A 27,862-nucleotide genomic window follows, 5' to 3' on the forward strand; every position below is an offset into this window, starting at 1 on the left:
GTTCTCGCTCTTCTAGCCGTCACCCCGCGCCGCGGGAGCCGCGGCAGAGGATTGCGGTGAAGCCAGAAGCCCCGAAAACATCCTAGCACTGCTGGGAAAGTGCCGGTGTTCGAGTTCCGCTGCGGCCGAGCTCTCACCCAAGCGCGCCGCTGTTGCAGTTCCATGAGTTGTGACTGCCTCAGTGTCTTCTGCAATGCGCAAGCCTGCACGAGTGCCCGCTTGCCTGCACACAAAAGCCGTTATCATGGCTACCCAGATGTTTCACGAAAAGAGTGTTTTTTCTGGTGTTCCGGCCACGGCCGATGGTGCTATAAGTGTAGTGACGATGCCCACTCCTCAGTGCCCATCTCCACATGTAAGCACAGCCCTGCACACAGGGCCTGCGCCCATAAATGCGACTCAAGTCGATCGCTCACGCTGCATAGTAAGCGTGCCCACCCCTCAGTGCCCACAATTACTATGTCACACGCGTCATGTGGTTTCTGTAAAAACGAAACCCGTGCGCGCTCGTCCGGCCACGGCTGATGGTGCTATAAATGCAGTGATGATGCCCACTCCTCAGTGCCCATCTCCACATGTAAGCACAGCCCTGCACGCAGGGCTCGCGCACATAAGATCGTCACAGATCGGTCAAGCGCGCCGCATAGTAAACGTGCCCACTCCCCAGTGCCCACATACACTATGTCACATACGGCGCGTGGCTTCTGTAAAAACGAGGCCCGTGCACGTACGCTCTGCACAGGCAGACAGCGAGTTGAAAGTGGTAAATGTGCACATATGCAGCCCACAGTTACTCGCAGACATATCGAGTCCCACGGGACCTGCTCAGCCTTCCCCCAGTCGGTTAAGCGCCGGGACGGGGTCGAGGAGGAGCGATCTGCCCGCTGTGATCAGCGCGCTCCCCGCCTCAAATGCGCAGTACACACGAGCACGGCCGTTGCCCAGTCAACAGTCGCATCCAGCCCTTAGCCATTCATGCAGATGCATGGTCAGCGCTTCCAGGGGTTTCGGATTGGGTGCTAGGCATTATAAAGAGAGGCTACTCGCTACAGTTTTTTCGACGCCCTCCGCGCTTTTCAGCGCGCGTCGAAACTACGGTCAAAACAAAAGTAGCACACATTCTTCGGGCCGAAATATCAAAACTGTTGAGCAAAGGGGCTGTAGAGCCTGTGTCTCAAGCTCAAAGCGAGGGGGGGCTGTACAGCAGATACTTTCTGGTGCCCAAGAGAGACGGGGGTCTCAGGCCCATACTGGATCTAAGACAGCTGAACAAGGCATTGATGAAGCGCAGTTTCAAAATGCTTACGACCAGGAAGCTCCTCGCGCAGATTCTCAGAGGGGACTGGTTCATGTCAATAAATCTGAAGGACGCGTACTTTCAAATACAGATAGCGTCAAACCACAGGCGATATTTGAGATTCGCCTTCGAGGGCCAGGCATACCAGTTTACAGTCCTGCAGTACGGCTTGTCCGTGGCTAACCTGTACAGGCTGGCGGAACGCCTCCTGGTTTGGGCTCAGCGCAACGTGCAATGTTCCTACGGGCGAATGGTCTCTACACCCGCAAACAGTCCGGCTGTTGTGGGAGAGATTTGGCAGGGCGGAGGTGGACCTCTTCGCGTCCCACGAAAACGCTCACTGCCCCGCGTTCTTTTCCAAGAACGAAAGCGCGCTGCACGGGAATGGCCGTGCTGCCCGCTTTATGCTTTCCCTCCCGTCTCCCTCCTTCCGCAGGTGATAGAACGGGTGAGAGAAACGAGATGTTCAATACAGCTTGTAGCACCTCTTTGGAAGAACCAACCATGGTTCCCAGATTTGATGCAGTTAGCAGATGTCGCCCCGTGGCCAGTACCGTTGAGGAGGGACCTCCTCTCGCAGGCCAGGGGCTCGATTTGGCACCCTCAACCGGAGTTGTGGTCCCTCCATGTGTGGGCGCTCAACGGTTACCCGCTGATCTCGCAGTGGGAGTGCTAAATACCATCACTCAGGCTAGAGCTCCGTCGACACGACGTCTGTATGCCTCGAAGTGTTCTCCAGCTGGTGCACAGCTCAAAGTTATTCACCCCTTAGTTGTGAGGTGACGGAGGTTCTCTCCTTCCTACAGGAGCTGTTGGATAAGGGCAGAGCCCCATCCACGCTCAAAGTTTATGTGGCGGCCATCGCAGCGTTTTCTGAAACAGCGCTCGGTCAGTCAATAGGAAGGAATGATTTGGTCATCCGGTTCCTCAGAACGTTCAAGACAGTATTCTTGTTGGCTCTCGCTTCGGTGAAGCGTGTGGGTGATTTGCACGCGCTCTCGGTGAGCCAGTCGTGCTTGGAGTTTGGGCCTAATGACTCAAGGGTCATACTCAAACCTAGGCACGGTTATGTGCCGAAATCCCTCAACACGCCATTTCAGGCTCAGGTTATTGCCCTGTCTGCCCTGCCGGTGTCAGGAGAGGATAGAGACTCGAGTTTTCTTTGCCCTGTCAGGGTTTTAAGACCTTATGTGTCTCGCTCTGCTGCCTTTCGGCAGACGGAGCAGCTGTTTGTCTCGTTCAGTGGACGTTCCAAGGGAATGGCTGTTTCGAGACGGACTCTATCCAGATGGATAGTTGACGCCATAGCGTTAGCTTACGCTTCCAGGGGCCTTCAGTGCCCGTTGGGCGTCAGAGCACACTCCACAAGAGGCGTCGCCTCGTCGTGGGTGTGGTCTACTGGGATCTCCTTGCAGGATATATGTATGGCGGCAGGTTGGGCCTCGCCGTCTACATTTATCAGGTTCTATAACCTGGAGGTTCCCGCCTTGCAAGCAAGGCTGCTGTCGGTATAGTCGAATCAGGGCCCTGAGGGGAATTCTGAGTTCATGAGCGCTATGCGCTGCCGACTGTTATATTGGCAGTATTGCATAAGACCCGCATTGCCACATTGGTCAGGCCTTGCCTCGGCTGTGTGATGTCATATTGCCGCATCTACGGATGCTGCTAGATATGGGACGGAGGGCTTTCCCCCCTTTCTGTCCTGGACTATCTGTGAGTCCCTCAGGTGACTGTGCACTGTAAATCCTGGGCGTTGCTTCAGGTTTATTGGTGTGTGATCCCCGCACGGCGTTTTACATTGGGTTCCCGTAGCGTCTTAGCTAAGATGCAGTACGAGAGAGCTCTCGTAAGAGAACGTACTCGGTTACTAAACGTAACCTCGGTTCTCTCTAGAAGAGTGAACGAGTACTGCGTTCTCTGCCGTGCGTACGATTCACTCTGGTTCGCTTCGGCGATGAAATAAATCAGGTGAGTCAGCCTTTTCGAGCTCCTTTTATAGGTTGGGCCACACCCGTTTCGGCGGGAAGTGGCAAGAAGGGCACGAAGCGCCCTTATTGGTCTGATGTTGCATCAGCCTGCGCTCGATAGGCTGTGCAGTTGCCGCAGAACAAGCCAATGAGCGAACGAGCCGTCTCGCCTATGGCTGTGTACTGCTGCAAATGCGCTTTACAAAAATACAAAATTAAGGATAATTTTTTTTGCTTCAGTATTTCGTGAAAAGAGACTTTTCCCGTAGCGTCTTAGCTAAGACGCAGTACTCGTTCACTCTTCTAGAGAGAACCGAGGTTACGTTTAGTAACCGAGTACGTTTTTTTTTTTACTTTATTGCTTGCAGTTATATGTTCATATTTCCTAGTTCTGACTTATTTTCTCAGAATTGAGAGATATGAACTTGCAAATGCGAGAAAAGTGAGAATTGCAAGATATAAACACAACTGCTAGAAACAAAGTGAGAATTTCAAGTTTCTATGACTTGAGAACTCGAAACTGTGAGTTTATTTTGTATGGAATTCTGAGAAAAAAAAGTCTGAATTGTGAGATAAAATGCAGCAGTCCTTTTTGTTCCTAAGACATATGAAAGTTTAATGGGTTTGGGACGATATGAGGTTGAATAATTTTTTTTTTTTTGGGGGGGGGGGGGGTAAACTATCCCTTTAATTGTATTCGTGCATACATTTGCCTGCATCTGTGTGCTAAGCTCAGTCGGAAAGCTTACTAAATTATGCTTACCAAATTGCTGAGAAGGACATTGCAGTTGGGGGCTTGTTTTTCGCCTGCCACCCCCCCTCCCACTGTGTCTCTTCAGGGGGAGAAGCCATTAGTCAGGCAGTTCATAGCGCTATTAACACAAACGGCAGGAACACGATAGGGAACCTCTCTGCATCGATTCTGCCCTGCACAACACTCCATTGCCTTTGAAATTACTCTATCGCCATCCGTTTGGGAAACAGACACAAAAAATTACGAACAGTAATAGTCCATGATATATTGTTTGTTGAAAGCAGAGAAGGAAAAGCCCACAGTAATGGACAGCCGGCAGCTGTAGGCCCCTCAGGAGAGAGTTAATATGGTTTTGGGGACACATTTGACTGTAGCACCAAGCGGATTTTCCCCAGGATTAACACAGCCACAGAGTATCTTTTATTGGGGGTGGGGGGGGGACTCTGAGTTTTAAAGGCCCATACTGTGACCGATATTTAGACCTAAGCCCCCCAGAGCTGATAACGGTCATGAAAGGGCAGACCTCAGCTGCCGAGGAGAGAACTGGACTTATTTTTTCTTCTTTTTAAGTACAAGCAGGCTTTTGGCAGAAAGACATGATCTGTGTCAAGCTCTAGTTTTATGTCATTTGTGATGTCTTGTATGCACACATATCAGTCAAGCACTTTAAAAAAAAATACCACATAGAAATGTTATCATGAATAAAGTTCGACAAAAAGTAGGATTGCCACACAAAGCCAAAATGTTCCCTAGCAAATGGCATTTACAACCAAGCTAGAAAATTCTAGAAACATCTCTAAAGATCTTTGACTCACTTAAAAAAAGTGTGCAAAACATAGTGCACTCAGTTGTTAGAAAACAAGAAAGTCATGTGTGAATTATTGTTATATCCCTGTATATATGGAATGGCAGGCGAAAGCATGGAATCAAACAAACCATTTTAATATGACATGAATTTTGATGATGAATGCAAATGGCTTCTTTTGTTGTTGTTTGTGCCCCATTAGCTTTATTACAATTACACAATCAAAGCACAAGCGCTATTTTCTCTTCAGGGCTTTGTTTGCCCTTTTAATGAAATTCACCAAAGACTTTGAAGAAAGTGTTTTTTAATGAGGAGAGTGGAGAAATATCGATAGTTTCGGGGGACAGTTGACCAGTCGCGCTCCCCTCTTTTCCCTCAGTAATTAGAAGAGTGTCATCGCACTCAATTAGCAGGTCCAGCTAATAATGTGTTTAATGCTGTGATCTCTTTCCCCCAGGGGTTTGGAGGCAGCACTCATTATGCTGATCACTTGAGTGACAGTCGATTAGTGTCCCATGAAGGATTGTCCCCAACACCTTTCATGAGCTCCGGCATAATGGGTGAGTATCTAAGGTGATTCTGACCCTGTCTCGCTTTCACACCCATCTTTCTCTTATCAATCCGTTTAGCAGTGTGTGGACTGATCAGGCTCTTCTCTCTGAAGGCAGTTACCACAGGAAGTGCCAGAGATGGGCAAAGATGTTGTGTATTTGCAGACTGAAATGTGTTTAAATATTTTAACATTTATCCATTTTAATATGAATATAAAAGATTATAAATAACAAGTGATTTTATACAATACTATTAAGAAATTTGGGTTCAGAAAGATTTTAACATGTTTTTCAAAGAAGTGTCTCATCATGTTTACCGAGGCTCCATTTATTTGATCAAAAATGCAAAAACACTAACTGTGAAATCTTTTCAAATAAATTTTCTATTTTAATCTATTTTATAATAAAATAGAAATCAATTAAATAGCTATTTATTTCTGTAATGACAAAGCTGAATTTTCAGTAGCCATTACTCCAGTCTTTAGTGTCATATGATCCTTCAGAAATCATTCTTATATGATGATTTGGTGATTATTAAACATATTTCATTACTACTATTGTTAAAAGCAGTTCTTTGTTGAATAGAACAGCATAGAAATATTTTGTAACATTATAAGTGTCTTCACTGTCACTTTAATCTTTCTGACCCCAAACATTAGAATGGTTATATATAGTAGAAGATACATTTAAAAATGCTTGTTTTTTTTATTTATTATAAAACATAATAATCCTGGCTCTTTTTGAGTCAGACATGAAAGTCAGAAGTGAGTCAGATTCAGTAACTCCGCTGACAGATTCACTGAAGAATTCGTCAGAAACATTCACACAGATTTATTAATCTTTTTTTTTATCCGTTCATTAATTAGTCATTCGTTCATGAATGGACAACAGACTGCACTGACTAATAATCTATAATAAAGTTGTATTAGAAATGCATTATTTATTTGATCTATAATTCATTATAATTATTTTAATATATACAGTATAATGTTCAATATTATATGAATTTTCCTTTAGCATCTTCCTGCGCTGTGACTGTCTTCAGAAGTTGACCCTCCCCCAGGGTGGAAGTCACACCATCAGTACAGTTTTCCATCAGAAAAGCCACCGGCCTCTTCCAGTGGCACATTGCATTTTTCTGCAGAGGAGAGTGAGAAGAGATGGGAAGGAAAGGAGAGAGAGAGCGAGAGAGAGAGCGAGCGAAGGAGGGGTTTCAGGGGTGGTAGTGAAACAAACAGATGGGCCAAAGATCATTTTACACACACAAACCCCCTCAGCCACGGACTCTCTCAAATCTCTCTCTTCTTTCCGAAGAGGTGTGTGAAACTCTACTTAACTCGCTCCACTTCCTCTTTTGCTTCCAAAAATGTTTCAAATAATTTTCCATCTGTATCAGTTTGTGAGTTTGTGCTTGTTTGGCCCTTGGTTTTTACTGCTTGTTTGCTGACTCCACAGACACAAAGCATAATACACATTATTCAGCATCAAGATGATGTGCAGTGCAGATTCGGAAAATTGCACACGGTTATTTCTGTTGTGGATAATTTTGTCATTGTGAAGTGAACATTCCATTGCTATATTTATAACGGGTTTCTTTCTGAAAGATTGCACCCTTTTTTTCCACAAGGTAGCATATTTGTAATTAGTATTTGATATAGCCTACTTTGTGCCATAGCTTAAAATTTTACTTTTTATTTGTATTTTTGTTGAAAAGATGATTAAGATGATAACAAAAGCAGCATTTTCTTATATATTTATCAGTATGGCTTGATTAGAGTCACAAGGGGCTGTTTATCCCTTGAACGTGATTGATGGATGTTGTTAGATCTGAGGTCTCTCTGTCTGCTGCTATTGTGATGTGCTCGCACATGACAGCTTTATGGGCTGCTGAACCCCGGCTCTTTGTAGCATCACCCTGGAGACCGGTTGCCATGTAAGGTGGCAAGTTTTACGGATGGGTGCAACTGCACGAAGCCCACCGGAATAAAACGTTATCTCTCTACCAATTGATCTGCATTTGTGTGTGTGTGGAGGTAGGGAGGATGTTTGGTTTTCCTCTGTCCTGTTGATGCGGCACTAATTATGCCTATAAGTAGCAAAATATGGAAATGATCTGGAACAATGATGTGTCAGGGAATTAGACAATCTGATTGCAAGGCTAAATTGCCTGCGCTTTCTTGCTGGGATTGGATGAGGAGGCCGAGTCTTATCAAATTGAATTTCAGCAGTAATATCTGGGATTTACATGGAATTACCCATTCCGGAGCAACCTCATTAAATCATCTCTGAAAGGTTATTATTCACCAATGAAAAAGGCAGAGCTCCGAATGTGAATGTAATACAATTAAGCATTACCATCACAAGAATGGCATTTCTGAGGGAACCCTGGCCTGTGAGGTACTCGTGGGTTTTATGTGACCCATTTTTTCCCCTGCATGTGCCGTTTAAAAACAGAGCCGTGGTAATCTAAGTGGATTATCTCGAGACAAATCCCGGTGGTCTGCAGTTTCTTGAAGGAAATAGCAATTGTAGGCTGGCACTTGTTTGTTTACCTTTTCAAACTGTTTGTGGCTGATAAAACCTTCTCGAATTTAATTTTTTATAAATAAATAATACATAAAATGCCTTTATTTAAACTGTATAATCTCAACAAATGTATAACCTTGTTCGTCTACGGCGTTAATATAAGAAATGCCTCTGATTTGCTTTCATAAACCATTATCCCATTAAGCGGTTTAATTTGAATGCTTCATTTAGTAGTCTTAAATATGCCTGTGGGGGCTGCATGCGTTGACCTGGTTCCATGCGCTCTCTAAGTGAAGTATGACATGTTGAGAGCAGCTTGGGGTTACCTGGGGTCAGCTATTGTCTATGATAATGAACTTGTTACAGTTTATAGTGCTAAGCAGATGGCTGGTAATGACTGTTTATTTGACATAACATTTTAATTGGAGTAACCGCTGCTTGTTCTGAATAATGGAGATCCATTTTAAAGGTCACACTCTCTTCTGCTGTATTGGTAATGGATTTGAGTTTATGTAGAACTACGTATCAGATGATACCCTTGAGGTTTGTCTCTGAGTGGATAGATATTTCGCTTTGTTGCATCATCTTTCTATATGGTGCATTAAGACCCCATGGGCTGGAGATAGTGTATGTGGTGGTGTGTATTTCTGCCTGTGTTTGTGTGTATGCTTGAAGAAAGTCTATGAGAGTGTTGAGGTCAGAGGTCAGTCAGTCTGCGCCACACGTGCCAGCGCTCTGATCCAATCCTCTTACCCAGCATCCTCTTTGCCTTTCTGCTCGCACGTGGCACCCAAACCGGCCCGTGCTGTACACGGTCCTCTGATGCGGCAGCCGATGACATCAGGTAATGCGTAATCACAAACCTTGTCCGACGTGAACTCAGTTCTGCAAAACATAAATGATCTCTGTTCCATTTTCAGAAGCCTTAACATAATTTGTAGTGCGGTTTAACCTTATAATCAATTGATCAGCCAACCATAGCACACAGTGGGTGCTTGCTTGTCTGTTTGTAACACTGGAGCGTGTTGCATAATGATGACTATGTTGAAGTTTTAAGCATAATTTAATAAGGCTTAATGCAGCTTTAGATTAAGAAGAAATCTGCATGCACGTAGAGAATCCTGCTTCTTCAGCGCAGCCAGTATTTACTGGTCAAACAGATTACCATCACAAAAGACAAATTAGTTTAGTACTTTGTTGACATTCCAAACTCCATGGGTAACAGTTGGCACAGACAGAGCCAGCCTGGCTTTAGACTTGATGAAACGGAGAACAACAAAACACGGTACATGAGTTTTAAATTGAATGCTCATTGGAAAAAAATAGCTGCAATCAGTTGTACATGTGTTTTGCTGTAAACTTCCTGAAACCTAAGGTGAAGCTTGTTGCTTTGCAGCTCAAGGGAAGCTTGTGATTTGCGGTAGATGGGAAGAATGCACATACACGATCTAAGAAAGCTGTGTTTCCTGGCAATACGCTCTCCTCCGCTGGAGTTTAGTGCTGGTCTGTTGGGTAACGCTCATTTCAGTAAACCTTTCTCCCGAAAGCGTTGTGCTAGTCATCAACAAGGCTAAATGAAATCTGTGGCTGCAGAACTGCATTAAAAGCTGCAGAATAAGCTGCTATGACTAATTTGTTTGTTAATGCAGTAGAAATTTCAGGAAATAGTTTTAGAGGGCCAAAACCATTGAAAGAAACAATGGCATTTCATTTGCACTTCTCAAAAACGTGCATTTTACAGTGTCATCATCTATTTTGTTCACAAAATGTGGATAAGTTACAACAAGTAAACATCTCAGCATGGTGGACGCACTTCATCCTTGACCAAAAAGCATTCTAAAACAGTAAAATGTCAAATTTGTTGAACTAGTTGGTTTACTGCTCTCCCACTGGTTTATTACCTGAGAATACAATACCCTGGAAAGCATACAAGTTAAATTACTTAATTACCCAAATTAAACAGACTAAATGAAAACTTTTGTGTTTCTGTAAAAAGTAGTGCTGTCAAATGATTAACGATTGTGGTGGACAGTCTTGTTAGAGAGCATCTGATTGGACAAAAACTATGCATGAATCTATTTTTCCTGTAGCAGTAAGTAAGACTATATACATTTGAACATTTGCCAGAATTGAATTCTCACAAACGAATGCAAGCTCATATACACTTCTGTCTCCAGTCAGCAACACAGGCCTGGTCCTACTGTGTTTTTTTCCTTTTTTTTTCAATGATCTATTTCACTCAGATGAATGTAACAATATGGAAGAATTTTTTTTTTGCTGCTTCCTTTACAATGTGACTTTCAATCTGTTTAAAAGAATCCATTCTGCACATTTCCAATTCAACACCGAAAATGCAGAAAAAGTCATCAATGACCTTTCTCGTTCAGTGACCCTTTATAAAGATCTCACTTTACCTCAACCTGTCAATCGCCCTCCTGCTGCTCTCAGATTAATCTTTAGCATTTGTCTTCATTTTTTGTTCATGTTTTTTTTTTCTCTCTTCATAAAGCTTCATAAAGATGACATGTATTGAATTTTCAACATCACACATTATCTGATGAGATGAAAGTTTGAGATGAGAGAGAAGAGGACATCTGATGAAGTCAGTGAAGTTACCATCTCATTGTGGATTTCTGGATATCTGCTTTTAGTCACACTGATCGCTGAGCATCAAAGAGAGACAAAAGATGTTACGAGGACATTTCCGGACTTCCTTGTATCTGAGAAATTCTCTCTTTTTACTCCTCTGTTCTTCCGCAAGCCACTCATGAAAGATTTCAGCTGGTTTAGATTAGTCCATTTTATTTAATTACCATGAGCAAGTCTGTGTGCGCGTGTGTGTGTGTGTGTTTGTGTGTGTGTGTGTGTGTGTGTGTGTTTGAGCATGTGACTGTGTGTTTGTCACTCGCCAGCATTTCAATCCATGTGCCTGTCTATATTTTTAACAGTGCTGACTGGCTTGTGGATGCACTCACGTTCCTGTGGCCTGCCGCACATCCTCTCTGTTCTATTAAATATAATCTGCTTATTATTAGCAGCATCAACACGCACACACACATCCAGCCCTGTTCGCTACTGAAGTGATTCAGTAAGACTTGGATTTCTTCGGCCGGGTTCAGGCCTTCTTTACACATCTATATTAAAGGATTAGTTCATCCAAATATTAAAATTATGAAATTAATAACTTACCCTCATGTTGTTCCAAACCCGTGAGACCTCCATTCATCTTCTGAACACAGTTTAAGATATTTTAGATTTAGTCAGAGAGCTCTCAGTCCCTCCATTGAAACTGTGTGTACGGTATACTGTCCATGTCCAGAAAGGTAAGAAAAACATCATCAAAGTAGTCCATGTGACATCAGAGGGTCAGTTAGAATTTTTTGAAGCATCGAAAATACATTGTGGTCCAAAAAGAGCAAAAACTACGACTTTATTCAGCACTGTCTTCTCTTCTGTGTCTGCTGTGAGCGAGTTCAAAACAAAGCAGTTTGTGATATCCGGTTCGTGAACGAACCACTCGATGTAACCAGATCTTCTTGAACCAGTTCACCAAATCGAACTGAATCGTTTTAAACGGTTCGCGTCTCCAATACGCATTAATCCACAAATGACTTAAGCTGTTAACTTTTTTTAATGTGGCTGACACTCATATAGTCAATATCTTGCTCGGCTCGGTGTTCATCTTCAGTTCTCTCTTCACAGCAGTTCAGTCAGTGTACTGTTTGAGTGCATGCATTACTCCGGGATATTGGTTTGTTTGAACTCAGAGGGAGTGTCAGCCACAATTTATTTTCGATGCTTCAAAAAATTCTGACCCTCTGATGTCACATGGACTACTTTGATGATGTTTTTCTTACCTTTCTGGACATGGACAGTATACCGTACACACAGCTTCAATGGAGGGACTGAGAGCTCTCGGACTAAATCTAAAATATCTTAAACTGTGTTCCAAAGATAAACGGAGGTCTTACGGGTTTGAAACAACATGAGGGTAAGTTATTAATGACATAATTTTGATTTTTGGATGAACTATCCCTTTAAGCTGTGTAAGTCCGCGCTGATCTCTGAAGACACATCTAGTGATTGCACCCATGTGATATCGCCTGTTAGATCAAATCTATTAGTTGGCCTAATGTAACCCAGGAGCTTGAGTTTCTCACCTGGGACATCAGAAGTCAAATCTCCATCCCCGTCTCTTCCCCAGAGAAGAAGATCATGGCTGGTCTGCCACCTCTCAGCCTAGTGGCACCTAAACGCTCTTCTCCCAGGAGCGCTGTATGATGATGGCAGTAAGTGTTACTGTTGTTCTGGTGCTCCCAAATGATGTAGCCTTAGCGACAGAAAGCAAAGGTGAACGTGTGAAGGGAGTCTCAGATTCTCAGCTTGACTACAATAACTCTGAACTTTAAATCGCTTGGTTCTTATTTTCCAATATTTTTGTAAAATTTCTATTTTCATCATGTATTTATTGACCTATATATATATATATATATATATATATATATATATATACATTATATTATATTATATTATATTGTACGATTTTGTTTGGGGCTCAGTAAGAATTGTTATTGTTTTTGATCACCAATGCTGTATTTTTTGTCAGAATATGATAAAACTGTAATATACTGAAATATTATTACAGTTTTAGATTAACTCTTTACCATTTAAATATATTTAATATATATTTCTGTGATGGCAAAGCTTATTATTATTCCAGTCTTCACTGTTATATGATTTTTCAGAAATTATTTGAATATGCTGATTTGTGGCTGAACTACACCAAAGTGCTGGTGCTATTATTAAGGAGTTTTTATTGGTCAATATTATTCATCATTTAAATGTAGTCTTAGTTAATATCAAAACGACATTAGAATGTTGTGCTGCTTTAATTCACTTGTAGTGTTTACAGTCAGTTTATTTTAGGTTTTAGTATTTTATTTATTTAGTAAAAGTAGTGTAGAAATGTAATGACTGCAATTTATTGTTTAACGACTTGTTATATTTTCAGTTTATCAGTAATTGTACTGTCAGTGCATCCCTATTTGAAACCTTTTTGAATGAGGACAAGAGATCCAGCAGTTTCAGTACAATCTTACCCTAAAAGTTTTTGTGTCATGGGTTAGGTTAGGTTAGGGTTAGGCCATTTAATTTAGCAGAATTATATATTCAGTTCCTATCACTCTATATACTGCAGTTGTGGCTGCATGCTTAGAGTAGCACATCGTTTTTAAATGTCACAGGTAGTTTGCAGTCATTTAATCTCTCTCGGCAGCTTACGCCATATGCAAAATAATTGTGGAACGGCACACTAATTTCTGAAATTTGCATCCCAACTTTCTGCCTGCAGTGAGTTTGGTGTAAGCGTGGCGCTCCCGCACATGCCGTGCCACTAAATGAATTCTCTATGCATAAGAGAATTGTTCTCATCTGTTTCTCATCTCCTTTGATGAAACCTAATGGCTTTCCAGGAAATGAAATTATGCAGTAATTTAGTGACAATGCAAAGTGTGCAGAGCGTTTTGTAGCCTGGGTGTTTTTTTGTTTAGTTTTTTTTCTGTGTGCACAAGAGGAGCAGCACAGAGATGCCAAGATGCATCTCACTATCCTTTTGTTCAGCTGGGGGAAGGAAAAAAGATTTGTCCCAGTGCTCGGCTTATCTGTACGTATCTCGTACTGCATGTGATTTATTTATTTATTTGCTTTTTAATTATTCCTTAAGGCTGAGCATGTGGCTGTACGCTGTGCTCTGGTTCCCTGGTGTGTAGTGGTAGAGGCAGGTGTACGTGTGGGGCCTCTGAGGGCCGCTCCTCTGGCTGGCACTCTGATTGTGACCAGGTGCTGCTCAGGTGCACGATCCTGTAGAGCAGCTACACAACACAGCAGGGCCACAGGTGCATTCGAGAACTCTCTCTCTCTCTCTCTCTCTCTCTCTCTCCACCTCCTCCCTGTATGCCTTCATTTTATCCTCCTCCTGCCTGTCACTCATTCCTTCCTCTCTCTGCTCATTAATGCATCCTCTAAAGGATGTCTATCTTATTAGATGTTTGTCTAATGCAGCGGTTCTCAACCTTTTTTTTTCTCACTGGGCCACACTATTGTCCAAGTGCAAGTCTGACGGTTTTCTTTCATTAAATAGTTGATCTATATAAATAGTGCTGCTAGTAACGACTATTGTTATAATCGATAAAACAGTTGATTTGTCCTAAAAAAAAGTGTTGATCATATTCATTGTTGATTCTTTTTATTACTGATTATTATCAATTAGCCGTTGCAGACATATATAAACGTGCACTAGAACGTTTTCAGATGTTTTCTCACTGTTTTCAGCATCTCACGCCATGAGTACTGATTTTAAATCGCTGTGTCAAGTTACAAGAAGCTACTTTTTTCAAAACACCCCTCTCTTCCCTGGCACTGCCCTGGATCTAGCTGTTTTTGAATGCAACAGCATGTTCTGTGTCAACGGCCCTTGTGAATCAGTCAGGGTTGTGAATACTTTAACAAGGCACTGTACAAGACATTTGAGCAGCCTTATGCTTAAGCCACTCACACACAGGAGTGTTTAAGATGCTGGAAGCAATGTGTGCTGACATAGGCTCAGAGCGGACATCTGTAGTGGTGTGGGAGTCTGGTGGCACTAGTGTGAAGTGTAGTGGATGTAGCTGGTCATTATGCAGAGCTCCAGGGTGCGCTTATCTGTTACTGCGCTCAGCCAAGCATGAAGAGCCCAAGATGGCCTGAAAGGCCACAAATCCCTCTCCTTCACTTCTTCCTCCAACAACGCCCCTCCTCCCTTTCTTACATCTACACATCTATCCATCCACCCGTCATCCGCCCTTGCCCTGGCTTCCTTAGGCCCGGGCCTCTGTGTGGAGGGGGTGAGGCGAGCGGGCAGGCAGGCCAGCTGCAGAGATCAGCTGTGGCCTGGTGCGCTCATGTCTGCAGGGCTGTTCGCAGAGGGCCAGGAGAGCTCCGAGTCGTGCGGGGGAGGGCGGCAGAGCTGATTGAGCCCTGCTGATAGAGGTCCTGGAAGCCTGCTTTCACAGGCCATTGGGGGTGACTGAAATTACCGCCTGAGCTAATCTGTCTACTATGCATCTGCGCCGTCTATAGAGTTCTGTTATCAAATGTACAAGCACGGGAAAAAATCCCGACAGTAAAAACAACAAAAATATTAAGGCCATTCTGAAAGCTTAAGCCAGAAACCAATACAGTGTTAATATTGAATATATGTTTGTTTGAAAACTGGAGAAATGGCTGCTGAAAATTAAGCTTTGCTGACACAGAAATAAATTACATTTGAAAATATATTAAGCTAGAAAACATTTAATTTAAATGGCAATAATTATTACGTACTTGATCAATTAAATTAAGTACTTTACTTTAGTGCCCTTTAAAAAAATATGACAACACGACAATAGGAAAAGTAATAGAAATTCATTAGTCAAATGGTGTTTATTTTAACTAATTAAAATCCCATTTAACTATTGGAATTATTTAAACTAACTTGCAATATTTTCTTTTTAAATGCAGCCCATACTTATGTCCTGACACATATTAGCATGCAACTGTATGAAATCAAGCTAGTGTAGCTGGAACCATTGTGAGTCAACGCTCTTGTATAGTGTATGTTTTAGGCCTTAGAATATTTTGAATTCTTGTATCTTTAATATCCCACTAGTTCAACTTATGATGGCATCCAGAAATGTGCCAGAAATCTCAATAATGCTGAATGACAATAATGCATCCATGTGCAGCACAGTTGGATTTACTCAGTAACACGAGCAGCATGTGGCACTTTGGGCTTTGATGACTGTATCATTAGCTGGCATTATTTAATCCAATCCCTTTACATGCATAACGAAGCCTGAACAAAACAACACCCAAATCTGCTTTCAGTCCTTACAGGACTGTGTATATGCAGGATTCTGGGCTCTGTTTCTCTGTCCTTCATGTTTTCTTTGCTGTTGTCCTCCATTCAGCATCCTGCATCACTTGCATTTCCCTGTACTCTCAGTGTCTCCACCCATCATCCACCCTCCTCTCGTTAACCCCCTCTTTTCCACTCATCTATCGCCATTTTTAATCTCTCTGTCTGGACTTCTTTTTGCATCTTTTTTCCACCTCTCCCTCCCAGTTTTATCCCTTGGTACTCAGCAGCAGTTCATGCCAATGAAAATGTTAGCGATTGTTAAATGAAAATGCAAAGTTGAAGGGCAGTGATTCATTAGGAAGGAATTCTGCCACTGAAATGAATGCAGTCTGGACCCAGAGCACCCTGCTGCTGTCAATGACTTTACCAGACTTCTTTCTATCTCTCTCTCTCTCAGTCTCTCACTCTCTTTCCCTCTTTCTGTTTCTGTCTCTCTCTTTCAGTTTTCAGTTTCAAAGTACTTAATTGGCATGATTGTTTTACACACCTTAATTCCAAAACATCAATACAAATCAAGAATAGTGATGAAAAAAAGAGATGCCAGTAATGGTCATAGAAATAAGAGTTAATAAACAAGAAAACAAAAAACAATAAAAATAATAAAATAATTCAGCAAGAGAATTATTTTTTTAGTTACTTTGTAGTTGTATTCAGAGAATACCTTAGTCCTTGTGTGTGTGTGTGTGTGTGTGTGTGTGTGTGTGTATAAATAGGCAGATATTGAATATGGAATTGTGTAATCACTATTTCATTATATGAGATTTAAGATATCAAATTGCTCAAAAAATAAAGCTCTTAGGCACCGTGTCCAGTGGAAGACGATCTCCCCCACAGTCTTTCACGCGTAGGCATGCGGTGTGTGGCAATGTTGGAGCATATGTTCTTCTGAAGGCTGATGGCTAATGGGCTGTGTTGAGTATAATTACGGAACGACCTGTTGAAACGAGAGGGGGCTTGTGGGATGGACAGTAGGGCTTCTGGCTCCCACCTGTGTGTAGCTGAGCTCCTGCTGTGCCCCACAGGTGCTGTTCTTACATATACACACACTTACATGCACACGCACACACACCTGGCTTGGGGTCTCAGGTGGTGAGTGTGCAGTCAGTATGCCTAGAAATAACCCATCCTCCCCCACAACTAATCCAGAGAGGAGAGACGAATCCCATGAATGAGTGACTATGTGTAAGACTCTCAGTGCAGCAGCACTCCAGCATTATCTACTGTACACATAAACATACAGTGTATGCAATCCAATGGCTGCTGTTGTTTGTGAAGGAAAACAAATGCAACCTTTAGATTTAAATCCTCACAATAAAACAACATACAGATGCAGTTAGCTCATGGCAGTTGCTATAGTTGCTGCATTTTATTATAAAGATCACTTTCTGCTCCACATCATCCTTATTTTCCCTTTAATAAGGCAAAGAATTACTAATAGAGATAAATATTTTGAGCATTTTTTGATTAAAATATATTTTTAAGTACATTTTCCATACATATTGTATAATTTTAATTTTAATTAATTGTTTAATGTTTAAATACTTTGTTGTATCTCTGACTGACATTAAAGTACATTACTGTTCAAATGTTGTAAAATGTTGTTAAACCCCCTTAACTGTAAACCAAAGCTTCACAGGGCTTATTGCTTTTATAAAATGGTTATTTCATATACCTAGTAAGGTTTCACAGAATAAAATAGAGCAAATAAAGTGTAATGATATAAATAAAAACCGTATTCTTTCACCAAACAATGTAGTTCCTCAGAATCAGTTGTGGTTCCAGAAAAGTGTTTGTTGAGCAACACACAGAAGTAAACAAAGGTGTATGTTTGCAGTGTAATTTACAACAGCTTCGAATGCAGCTCAACTATGTAATATAAACCACCCATCACCCATATTTTCATAATTTGGTGTGGACATGGTCCACTCCACCAGCAGTATTATAAATATCCCGTGGGTTGGTAGCGTCTAGGCCCCCAACACAGTTTCACACATACAGAGTGAATTGTGTTCACACGCTTCCCTCTCTGTGACACGATTTCTCTCTGACAGAACCTTGAGAAGTGTTACTAAACACTTCTCCACTATGAAAAGAGAAATGTTTTAATACTGACAACTCTTTCATTGCTTCTGACATATGCCTGTTCTCCACTATCCGAGTCTCTCAGCAACTCGAATGTGTCTTTAAACAGGATTTTAAAGAGTGTGCTTGCGTGTGAGTTTGAGAGTAGGCCGGCAGCGCCGCCCGAGTGGGATCAAAATTCCCCTCCTGCATTCATCCTTCTCCATCCTTCCAGTGAGGCCCCATTGTTTAACAGTTGCTTGGCATCTGATACCAGCCGGCTGCAGAGCCTTTGATGTGGCTCAGATGATGCGATATCCATCCTGGGACATAAAAGTACACCCCACCCTCCTGTTTTTCCACCGGGTTCTCGATGCACAGCATGGGATGTGACCACAAGCGACTATCTCACGCACACGTGAGCCTGCGTGGGTTAGCTCGAGGGGAGTCATCGGCCAGTGTGGCGAGATCGGCAGTGGGTGCGTGGAAGAAAGGGTATTAGATAGCTCATCACACTCCTTCGCTGAGGGGAGAGCGAGAGGAGGAGAAAGGAGAGAGAGAGGGATGTGTGATTATGAAGTCATCAGCCATGAACCGGTGGGGTAGGGGAGAAGCGCACGTCCTCAGGGGGCCATTGATTGGTGACCATGTGTTTGTGGCCGATAGACTGTGAAATGGTGTGTTGCTGCACGGCTGTGGCGCACCTGCGTCCCACCAAGGTGATTGATTGGTTTGGTCATGTGGAATGTTCCCATCTGGTCTGCAGTAATGCATTTCTCTCTCTTTCGCCGTCTTGTATCGGGGAGTAGCGGGCATTGGCTGGAGAGGGTGGTTAAGTTAGGGACCGCAGAGGTCAAAAGAAAACATTTTCCCCCCACTAACAACAGAAAATCACATTGCGCAGACCTGGTCATCCCATTGACTTTCTGAGGTGGGGGTGTTTGGGACAAATCCAGCTGCTGTGGTTGTTGATAAGTCCACTCACAGGTCCCTCTTCCCCATCTGGTGTGTCAGGAGATCCTGCAAACCTGTGAGATACTCAACGAGAAGGAAAAGAGTCACTGCAAGGATGTTAACACATGGATTGTGTTTCATCAGGGTCCTCAACAAGGGTTCTGCAGAGCTACTCGGGGAGGTAGTTGTTTCTAATTTAATTATTTTATAAAAATTGTATTTTATATTTTTATTTACACACTTAAAAAAAACTGTAGAGGCACTAGGTTATTCATTTTTTTTTTTTTTTTTTTTTTTTTTTATTACATATTTTATAAATGAATCATATACCATATCGTTTTGAGATGCTATTCCTACATTAGGAGTCTTCTAACAAGACATCCGCAAAGGTTCTGTGGAGTAAAGACATTTTATTTTAATTGAATTTGTATTTTCTTTTTATTTAAAAAAATAATAAAAATAATATTTTGAGATATTCTTACATAAGGTGTCTTTAACAAGGAAGCTGTATTGGGTAGTTAAATTTAATTTATTTTAGTTGTTGAAGATAATGTTGAGTAAAATTGAAAAATATTTACTTGATTTATTATCAATAATTATATTCTTTTCAACGTATGTATATAGATATTGTTATTGAATGCTAGGCCTGGTTTCAGTTTTATACAGCATTTAATGGGGGGCCACTGCTCTGACTTTGCACTATCCACCAATGGCTTCCTGGGCCTGAAAAAGGTTAAAGACCCCAGGTTTAACTGTAGGAGACACCAGGACACATCCTCAACCAATGAGAAACGCTCATGACTCACCTTAACATGACAATCTCATTCTCCACTCCCATAATCCTCTTCAATCTTTTTTTCCATCTTTTTCTGATTCGTCCTTAATCCTGTCCTCGCTCCCTCCTTTTAATTGATCTATTCATTCCATCTAATGACTAATTACATATCAGAGTGCATCAGCAGAGGCATTCATCATCGTAGAACATAATAATCAATGACATTTCAACAAAGAAAAAAAATAAATATGCAAATAAGAGCTCATTAACATTTGCGCTAGCTGTTTGAATAATGCCACTGCTGACAAGACTGTAATTAACAGAAACTGATGCTGAGCTCAGGGGTAGCGCGTGTTTGAGATTGTGCCCCTCAAAGAACAGACCCCTCCACCCCCTTCCTACCTGCTCGGCTGGGATCGTGCGAAGGAGGGCATGGAGAGGGCGGGAGGGGACCCTCGGATTCGGGCCCCGTCCTTGGCGATTGTCAAACATCAAAAGCCTCGAAAACAATGGCGAGATACACAAACACTCCAAACAAGGAAACAAAAGGATCCATTTTAAAAGCCACAGAGCCAGTGAGCGAGTGGGTGTGTGGCTTTGTTTGGCATTGTTATGTCTGTGAGTGTTTGCTTGTGTTCGTGTGTGGGCATCGAGCGTTCAGGACTTTGCACTGATAGCTCAAGGTTTCTGCCGACACAAACTTTAGACAGCTGTAGAGCTTTCTTTTTCTTTACGTTTCCCTCCCTCCCTCCTTTTGTTGGCCTCCAAGTTTAGCCCCAGTCCCCCGCTCCGCTTTCCTGCCTGCTTTCCTGTTTTTCTCAAGAATTTTAAGAGAAAATGCAGCAAACACAATAAAGCTGTTCATGTCAGTACTTGGAAAGCCCAATGTGCTGATTATAACAAGTTGAAGGAATTTCCTTTATTGCGTGTGTTAGCCTCGCCATATGGTTTAACACGGAACATTAACTTGACAGGGATAATGAATTACACCGGGGTTCTAGAACTCCAGAACATGAAATTCAGACGAGGGAACGCGGGTGGATTCTGAGGGACGAAGGGCATGAGAGGTTCATTTGCATTTGGTGTTACCCACTACAAGGGATCGAGCTCCTTGTCGTGTGTATGTATACGCATCTCAGTTTGTCTGGAAACTGAGTCTGTGTGGAGAAAAAAAAAAATAATTCAGCGAGGCCCTTGGAATTTACTAGAACGAGAGAAAGAGAGAGTAGAGAGGGATAAAGAGAGGGAGGCTGTGGAGTGTGGCTACTAATTGGCTGTTTTTGTGGCTGCGCTTTTCAATTGATCCCTTGAGATGCTTAGATCTGTACCTATCTGAGTATCAAAACAAGAGCTCTGGTCTTGCCTGGCAGAGCTGTGATCAATAAGGAGCAACCCCGGGAGCCTTTCTACATGGTCACATTTTAATTGTTCCATGTAATCTCAATATTTAATATTGTCTGCCTATTTATACATCCCTTATTAACCCCCTCGACAGGACTCAATGCACCCCTCTTTTGTGTTGGCACTTGTGAAAGTGCATCAATGGTATTTACATACTCCACTGACTGTTAAACAAATCTCTGGGCTGCTGTATTCAAAGTGGTGTTAAAACATACTGATTTGCAGAGTTCTGTCAAGAGCTGCAAAACTGTAAATTAATATTTAAGAATTCAGATCTTTTTGTTGGTGGGCTAGTAAATAGAAAAAATAGTCATGCACATTCATGCTTTTGTTATAAAGTGAAGGGTAGTTTCTTTAGTTGTGATTTTTTGCACAGACTTGTTATCACTGCATGTTATGCAGAAGTATTGTAAAGGTTTTAAAGTTTAAAGGGGACAGATGCCCATTTTCCACAAGTTGTTATGATTCTTTATAGGCTCTTCATGATACGTCTACAGTAGGGCTGGGCGAAAAAAATGTTTTATGTTTGACTAATTCTCAATTTTTTTTTTTTTTTATGATTTTTAACTAGTCAACTTGAGAATTTAACTAAAACATGATTCAAGTTACTTTTTCTTTATTAACCCTCTGGTTAAAGAAAATTCTGTTCCAAGTGCAGCACACATGAAGTTTTCAATATGATGTAAATGTTAAACAAATCACTTGGTAAATATCTTTGCAGAAAAGATACAAAAAACTACAACTACATATTGTGCAAACTTGTCTTATACATATTGTGTTCAGAAATAATTAGAGGAAAATTATTTCGGAAATTCTCAAAAGTAAGGTCATTCAAATTCAAAATGACTGAAGGTATAACACCAGTAAACTTTTATTAACTATAAATGTTCTTTAAAAACAACAGAAGCTTTCAGCCTGTCACCATGATACAAACATGAAATATCTGACATACAGTAGTAGTTCTTTACAGGTTTTTTTTTTTTATTTGATTGTGCTGCTTCTCTATTGTTTTTTTTCTGTGTAAACATTGATGTGGTTGACTGTAGCTCTCGCGTCTCTTGTAGTGTCTCATGCATGAAACGCCATTCTAAAAAAACTGCGCTCAAGTTAAGAAAAGTTCACTCCCATCTTCTTGCATGTTTCACCTATTCCACTGCCTGCGTCGCATCTTTGTCAACACAAAAGCGCATTCTGTGTGAATGACGCCTAGCGCTATACAGTATTTATGGTCCTTCACAGAGCGTGTCACACGTGAGCGGTTAATGGTGCGCCGACATGCGGTTGGATCGTTCTTTCCTCTTTACTGTAGTCACCAGCATATTGTCAGAAGGCCTACTTCTAAAATTTGGAATATTCCTAAATTTCAAAAAAATTCAATCCCTAGTCTACAGTATACGTTGGTTAGACTTCCTGACTGGTCATGTAAAATAACATGCTTTTTAGCTTGTCAAAACAGCTCTGTTCACAGCGAGCCATTTCAGTGCATGTCTCTTTAAATGATAATGAGCTACTGCTCCCCCCACCCCTCTCTTTTGATTTTTGTGTATTTGGTGGCACATGACCATCAAAAACAAAACTAATCCATTGCATCCTCAGTGGCTCTCATGTCTCATCCAGCTACCGAACACCTGCATTCAGTGCAATGCTTACGAGAAATCTGCTTATGAGCGTGGAGAAAACGGTGAACAGGCTGAAGGCAGAGATATGCTAATATGGGCAGTCCGTCAGCAGTCATGGGTGGGGCCTGAGCAGTACGACGTCATACTGCTTAGAAACTCAAAAGGTTTCATATGATAATTATGACAGAAATTATATAGTGAAAATCTGATATTTTGCCAGGCAACAGCACTATTTTAGTTGCGTAATAGATTAATTGCAGTTAATCGCATCCAAAAGTATGTTTACGTAATATGTTTGTACTGTGTATATTTATACATATATGTATGTATATATATTAATATTGTATATTAATGTAAATATATATGACATATGTTTCTTAAATATGTACATGCATCTGTGTGTATTATTTATACATATATATATATAAATATACACCGTACACACATATTTAAACACAACCTTTTTTGGATTGTGATTCATCATGATTTGATATGATAGCCCTAATGAAAATATTTTTTATTTGTATTTTTATTTCACAAAATTATTTCACATAGGTTTAATAATCGATATATGGCTATGAATGCTGAAATCATTCAATATCATTTGCAATGTCGTAACGCTACTATATTTGAGATATGTTGTGGTCTGCAACATGTACTCTGCCTACAGGTGTGTGTGCATGAGCACATGTGATGCCTGCCGCACACCACACGGACACGCATGTCAACACCTGGACGTCTCCTTGTTGCTTCTCACAGTTCCTCATGGGGAGATTGATGAATTCATTTTCGCTTCCATCCATCACTCCTCCAGTACAGCCCCTGTTTTCCCCTGAGAGACAGGGTGAAAATCACTGTTGCTGACAAGCATTGCCGGGGCAATGCCGCAGAAGATTATTGCTTTATTTTCTCTCCTTCTACTCGGCACTAATCAAGGAGGGCTGATATGAAGATGTTTTAAGAGTTCTGTTGCGACAACACAGGCCTGTGGTGAGAGATAGCCAACAGAAGACTTGCTCATAACTAAAGAAGTTTTTTTTTTCTTTTTGCTGTGTATGTTGTTTCCTTGGTTTTGATGATCTCAAAATGTCTGAGTATTAGCTTGAACCTCCTTTCTTTTGACAGATTCTGTAATCTTTAAATGCTCATGGGCATCAGAATCATGAACAGGGAGAGTATTTCAGGGAAAGTGCAATTGTTCAATCCTCTAGTTAAGTGCATTATTTAATGACATATTGGTGTCAGGACTAGTCTGTGCCTAGTGTCTTGATTGGCCTACACGAGCTGCAACTGTTAAGCCAGCTGTTCACTTACCAACTCAAAACATCTCGACAACTGTAGAGCATTTCATAGCTACTGACTGTTGTTGTTAAATTTCTTGCCACTCTTTACTGGCAGAGTCTGTTGCACTCACGGTTTAAAAATGTGATCAGTGAAACAAGTGCCTCTGACATTTCTCACCATTTTATTAGATGCAAAACCCAAATCAATGTGAAACTCTCTTAAAGGGATAGCTCACCCAAAAATAAACATGGAACACATGATATTTTGAATACGTTTAATCCTTGTGTTAAACCAGAAATAATGTATTATTTTGTATTCCTCAAAAGAACATTCATACAGGATTGGAATGACATGAAGGTGAATACATTGACAGAAATCAAAACATTTTGCCAGGTGCTTTGCAGGTTGTGTTGATTGTAGTAAAGAACCAAAATAAATTTATGTTATAGCCGATAACTGATAAATAGCTCATAAAATAAGGAAGTGTTTAAAATATTGCATGTAAATTTAAGCATTACAACATCAAAATGTACAATAGGAATATACGGATATTCATTTTAAGATTTGCTGACAATTTTATTTTAACAGTGTTATTAAATTATTAGTTTTTAAAGATGCATTAAATGACAGCAAAGGAAATGTAAGAATGGGTAATGACGATGCACAACAATATCTACTTTTATTTTGTAACGGAAAAATAGGCTGTTTTCTGTGAATGTGCCCATCTTCCAGTTCATTAGCTGCTATAAAGCAGCAACGAGCAGTAAAATGTATAACTATTTGCACTACAAACCAAAGTCTTTATGATGATAATAATAAATGAAAATAATGATAAAAAAAAATACAAGCAGCATAACAAACTGTTTTTATAGAGCTAAAATAACTGGAGGCGAATGAGACCGGAAACCTTCACATTCAAGTTACAAAAGACCGCACTCACCCTTATGTAAAAAATAAGTTATATAAATAGAGTAACTCAATAAATTAAAAATATCTCCCATATAGCCTGGTAACCAATATGTTACGATATAGAGCCACCAAAAAATTCTGGTGTATTTGTTTGTTGTGGAGTTGGAGGGGCCGTTAACGCTCCTCTGCTGACTGACAAGGTCACATGCTCCAGCTCTCCTAGTCCTCCAAACGTCTATGTAAATGAGCAGACTGCTAGCTGCAGCAGCCCTGATCCTGATTATACCAGCTACATCCCCAGACATTAACCATCTCTATATGACTAGTCTTCAATCTTCAGTGATCCCATGGTTTTCCTGGCATAGCCTTTTCTCATCAAACTTCATAACCTCATCGGTTTCCTTCTGTTGCGGCCATTCCCTGTAAACATCTTCGGCTCCCCAGTCACCTGTTTGATAGATTGTGTGACTAGAACGCTCATTAGCTGTGAGTCAGCAGGGGCATTGATAACCTATAGCACGGTGGCTAACCTCCGCGCTTCCCGTGTGCTGGTGGTGCCGCCATCCCCCGCGTCAGCCCTTCCCCTAAAGGCCGGCGAGGCTGGGACATTCATCATCCGCAGTCAGATCCTGCTTCTATAATGTATGATGTGTCGGGGTGCAGGGGTAGGCGAGGAGAGAGGGGAGGCCAGGAGAAGCAGTGAGGCGGGTATTGATCCGGCCAACCCCCCTTCATCTGACTGTCATCGCTCCAGCTAAGAGGAGGAGGAGGATGGTGTGATGAGATAAAAGGAGGAGAGAGGGGCTTGTCGGGCTGTAGAGGATGTGGCTAATCGGCAGCCTCAACGCCCACTTCTTGAAGTTCATTTCTAGAGAGATTCCCCCTAGTGACCCCTTCTCACACATGTACTCACTGTCACTTCCTCTCACCTGCTGTCTCGCATATTCTCTGAACTCTCTCTCTCTCTCTCTCTCTCTCTCTCTCTCTCTGTCTCTCTGTCTCAGAGAGTGTATTGGCCGAGAGAGTAGAGGAGAGGAGAGGAAGGTGTGTGTGTGTGTGTGTGTGTGTGTGTGTGTGTGTGTGTGTGTGTGTGTGTGTGTGTGTGTGTGTGTGTGTGTGTGTGTGTGTGTGTGTGTGTGTGTGTGTGAGGGTGTGGATGGTGGGGGCAGTGGCCTCACAGCTGCGCTAGCTGGCACTGCTTCCTCAAACATCAGCACCACAGCCAGCAGCCTGCTTGGCACAAACACTCGCCAGTAACACTTAAACAAATTGCTATAGCAGTGGAAGAGCTGTCTTACATTGTTGATTTTTAACATTCCGAGAGACTTTTTCTCCCCCCACCCCTCGCTTTGCCTTTCTTCGTCTTTGGATGCTTTCAGCTTTTGGAACCCTCTGAGTTTTGAACGCACGCCCAATAATTTTCCACCGCTCGCTCTCTTTATCTCGCTTTCTCTCTGAATATCAGGCCCCCATGGGTCTCCTCTTCCTCCACAGCTCTCTCAGAGTCATTCTTAATTTTTCTGTTCCACTCATCCGGTTCCTTTTTTAGTTTTATTTTTCTTCATCTGCTCCTCCTACATGTCTTTTTCTTAAAAAAAAAAAAAAAAATCACATTTATATAAATCACTATATATAAAGTTAAAATTAACTTTACAAAAAATAATAGTTAAAATTAGTTACAAATAATAATAATAATAATACTGAAATATAATTTATTTGGTATGTATAATTTATATTTATAATTTTTTAATGTAACAATAACTATGATAGATAGATAGATAGATACACACACAAACATATATATAAAATATGCTATTTATATATTCCAATATAGTTGTAATTTATTCCCCCAAATGAAAAAATAAATAAATAAATAACTTTTCTCACTAATTAAATGAGTTCTTATTTTAGCTTTATACGTGGGTGATTTTAAAGATGTCATTGGAACAATTAAAACTCATTAATGTATGTCATAATTTCTGACTCTGAATATGTGGGTGTATGTGTGCAGTCAGTTGAATAGGTTCATCTCTTTGTTCGGGTCTGTCACTGCTGTTAGCGCAGGTTGGCCGTTCACTATGGCATGCTAGACAGTTAAACGCATGTTTACCGTTCAGATCCTCTGGGACTCCTCCTTAGTGGCTGAGGTTACAGCGCTGATCGCGTTAAGGTCCCTCGCCATGTTTACAGCGCATGGCTGTGTTACTCTGCACGAGAACAAGCCAAACCATGCGTGCAACTGCTCGCTGCATCCGAGAGAACCAGACCGAGGGAGGATGTTTTTCATGAGTAGTGCTTCCAGCTCTGCCAGGATCTAAAACAACAACGCAGTCTTATAAATTATTCAGCGTGGACAGAGAGTGTGTGACAAAACACATGCTGTAAATGAATATTTCAATGCTGGACACGAGTGCATCTGTAGAGGAAAGACTGCCTGTGTGCGCCACAAACTCAGAAACCTAAACCTAGCTGAGTAGCAGCCCAGGAAGTCAGGATGAGGGGAAAAAAGCCTCCTAACCTTTAAAGTCGCTGAAAGACAGATGTTTTATTCCTTTGTGGTGACTAAGGGGGAGGGAGCGCAGTAGTTTACCCACAACTATACTCCCTCTTCCTTTGCAGGAGCGCAACTCTAAATGTTATATCACGTCTATTGAGATCAGTTTACACCACAGGGGAAGCAGCGCTTTCAGTTAAACCACTGTACCTGATTACGACTGCGTCTCAGAAACTCGCACGCTCGCAGACACGTGGCTTCGTGCACCTGAGCGCAGCAGAACCGAACCTGAACGCAGAAGGTGTAACGCAAATACTTAACGGAATTGAAGTTACACAAATATTTACCTTTTCCCTGAAGTAAACAGAATTTAGCTTCACTGCTGTGTTTGTTCAAATGTTTGAAAGTCTGACAAGTATAATATATGATGTTTTTAGAGTTGTTTATCATTTTCCTTTAGGAGTCTCCAGTTTTTTTCTCGTCGAGAGCTTGGAACTGCTGAGTTTAGATATTGTGAAGTGCATGATTC

General features: G+C 41.6%; 1 protein-coding gene across 1 annotated transcript in view; it reads left to right on the forward strand.

Moving 5' to 3' along the window:
- The window catches only part of tcf12 (transcription factor 12), a 112,922-nt gene that overhangs the window by 40,348 nt on the left and 44,712 nt on the right, over positions 1 to 27,862 (forward strand). Inside the window, exon 5 of the mRNA XM_059535121.1 lies at positions 5,281 to 5,383. Within this exon, the coding sequence (XP_059391104.1) occupies positions 5,281 to 5,383 (103 nt within the window). The remainder of the gene's footprint in view (positions 1 to 5,280; positions 5,384 to 27,862) is intronic.

This window comes from Carassius carassius, chromosome 3 (assembly GCF_963082965.1).
Source record: "Carassius carassius chromosome 3, fCarCar2.1, whole genome shotgun sequence".
NCBI classification, from domain to species: Eukaryota; Metazoa; Chordata; class Actinopteri; order Cypriniformes; family Cyprinidae; genus Carassius; species Carassius carassius.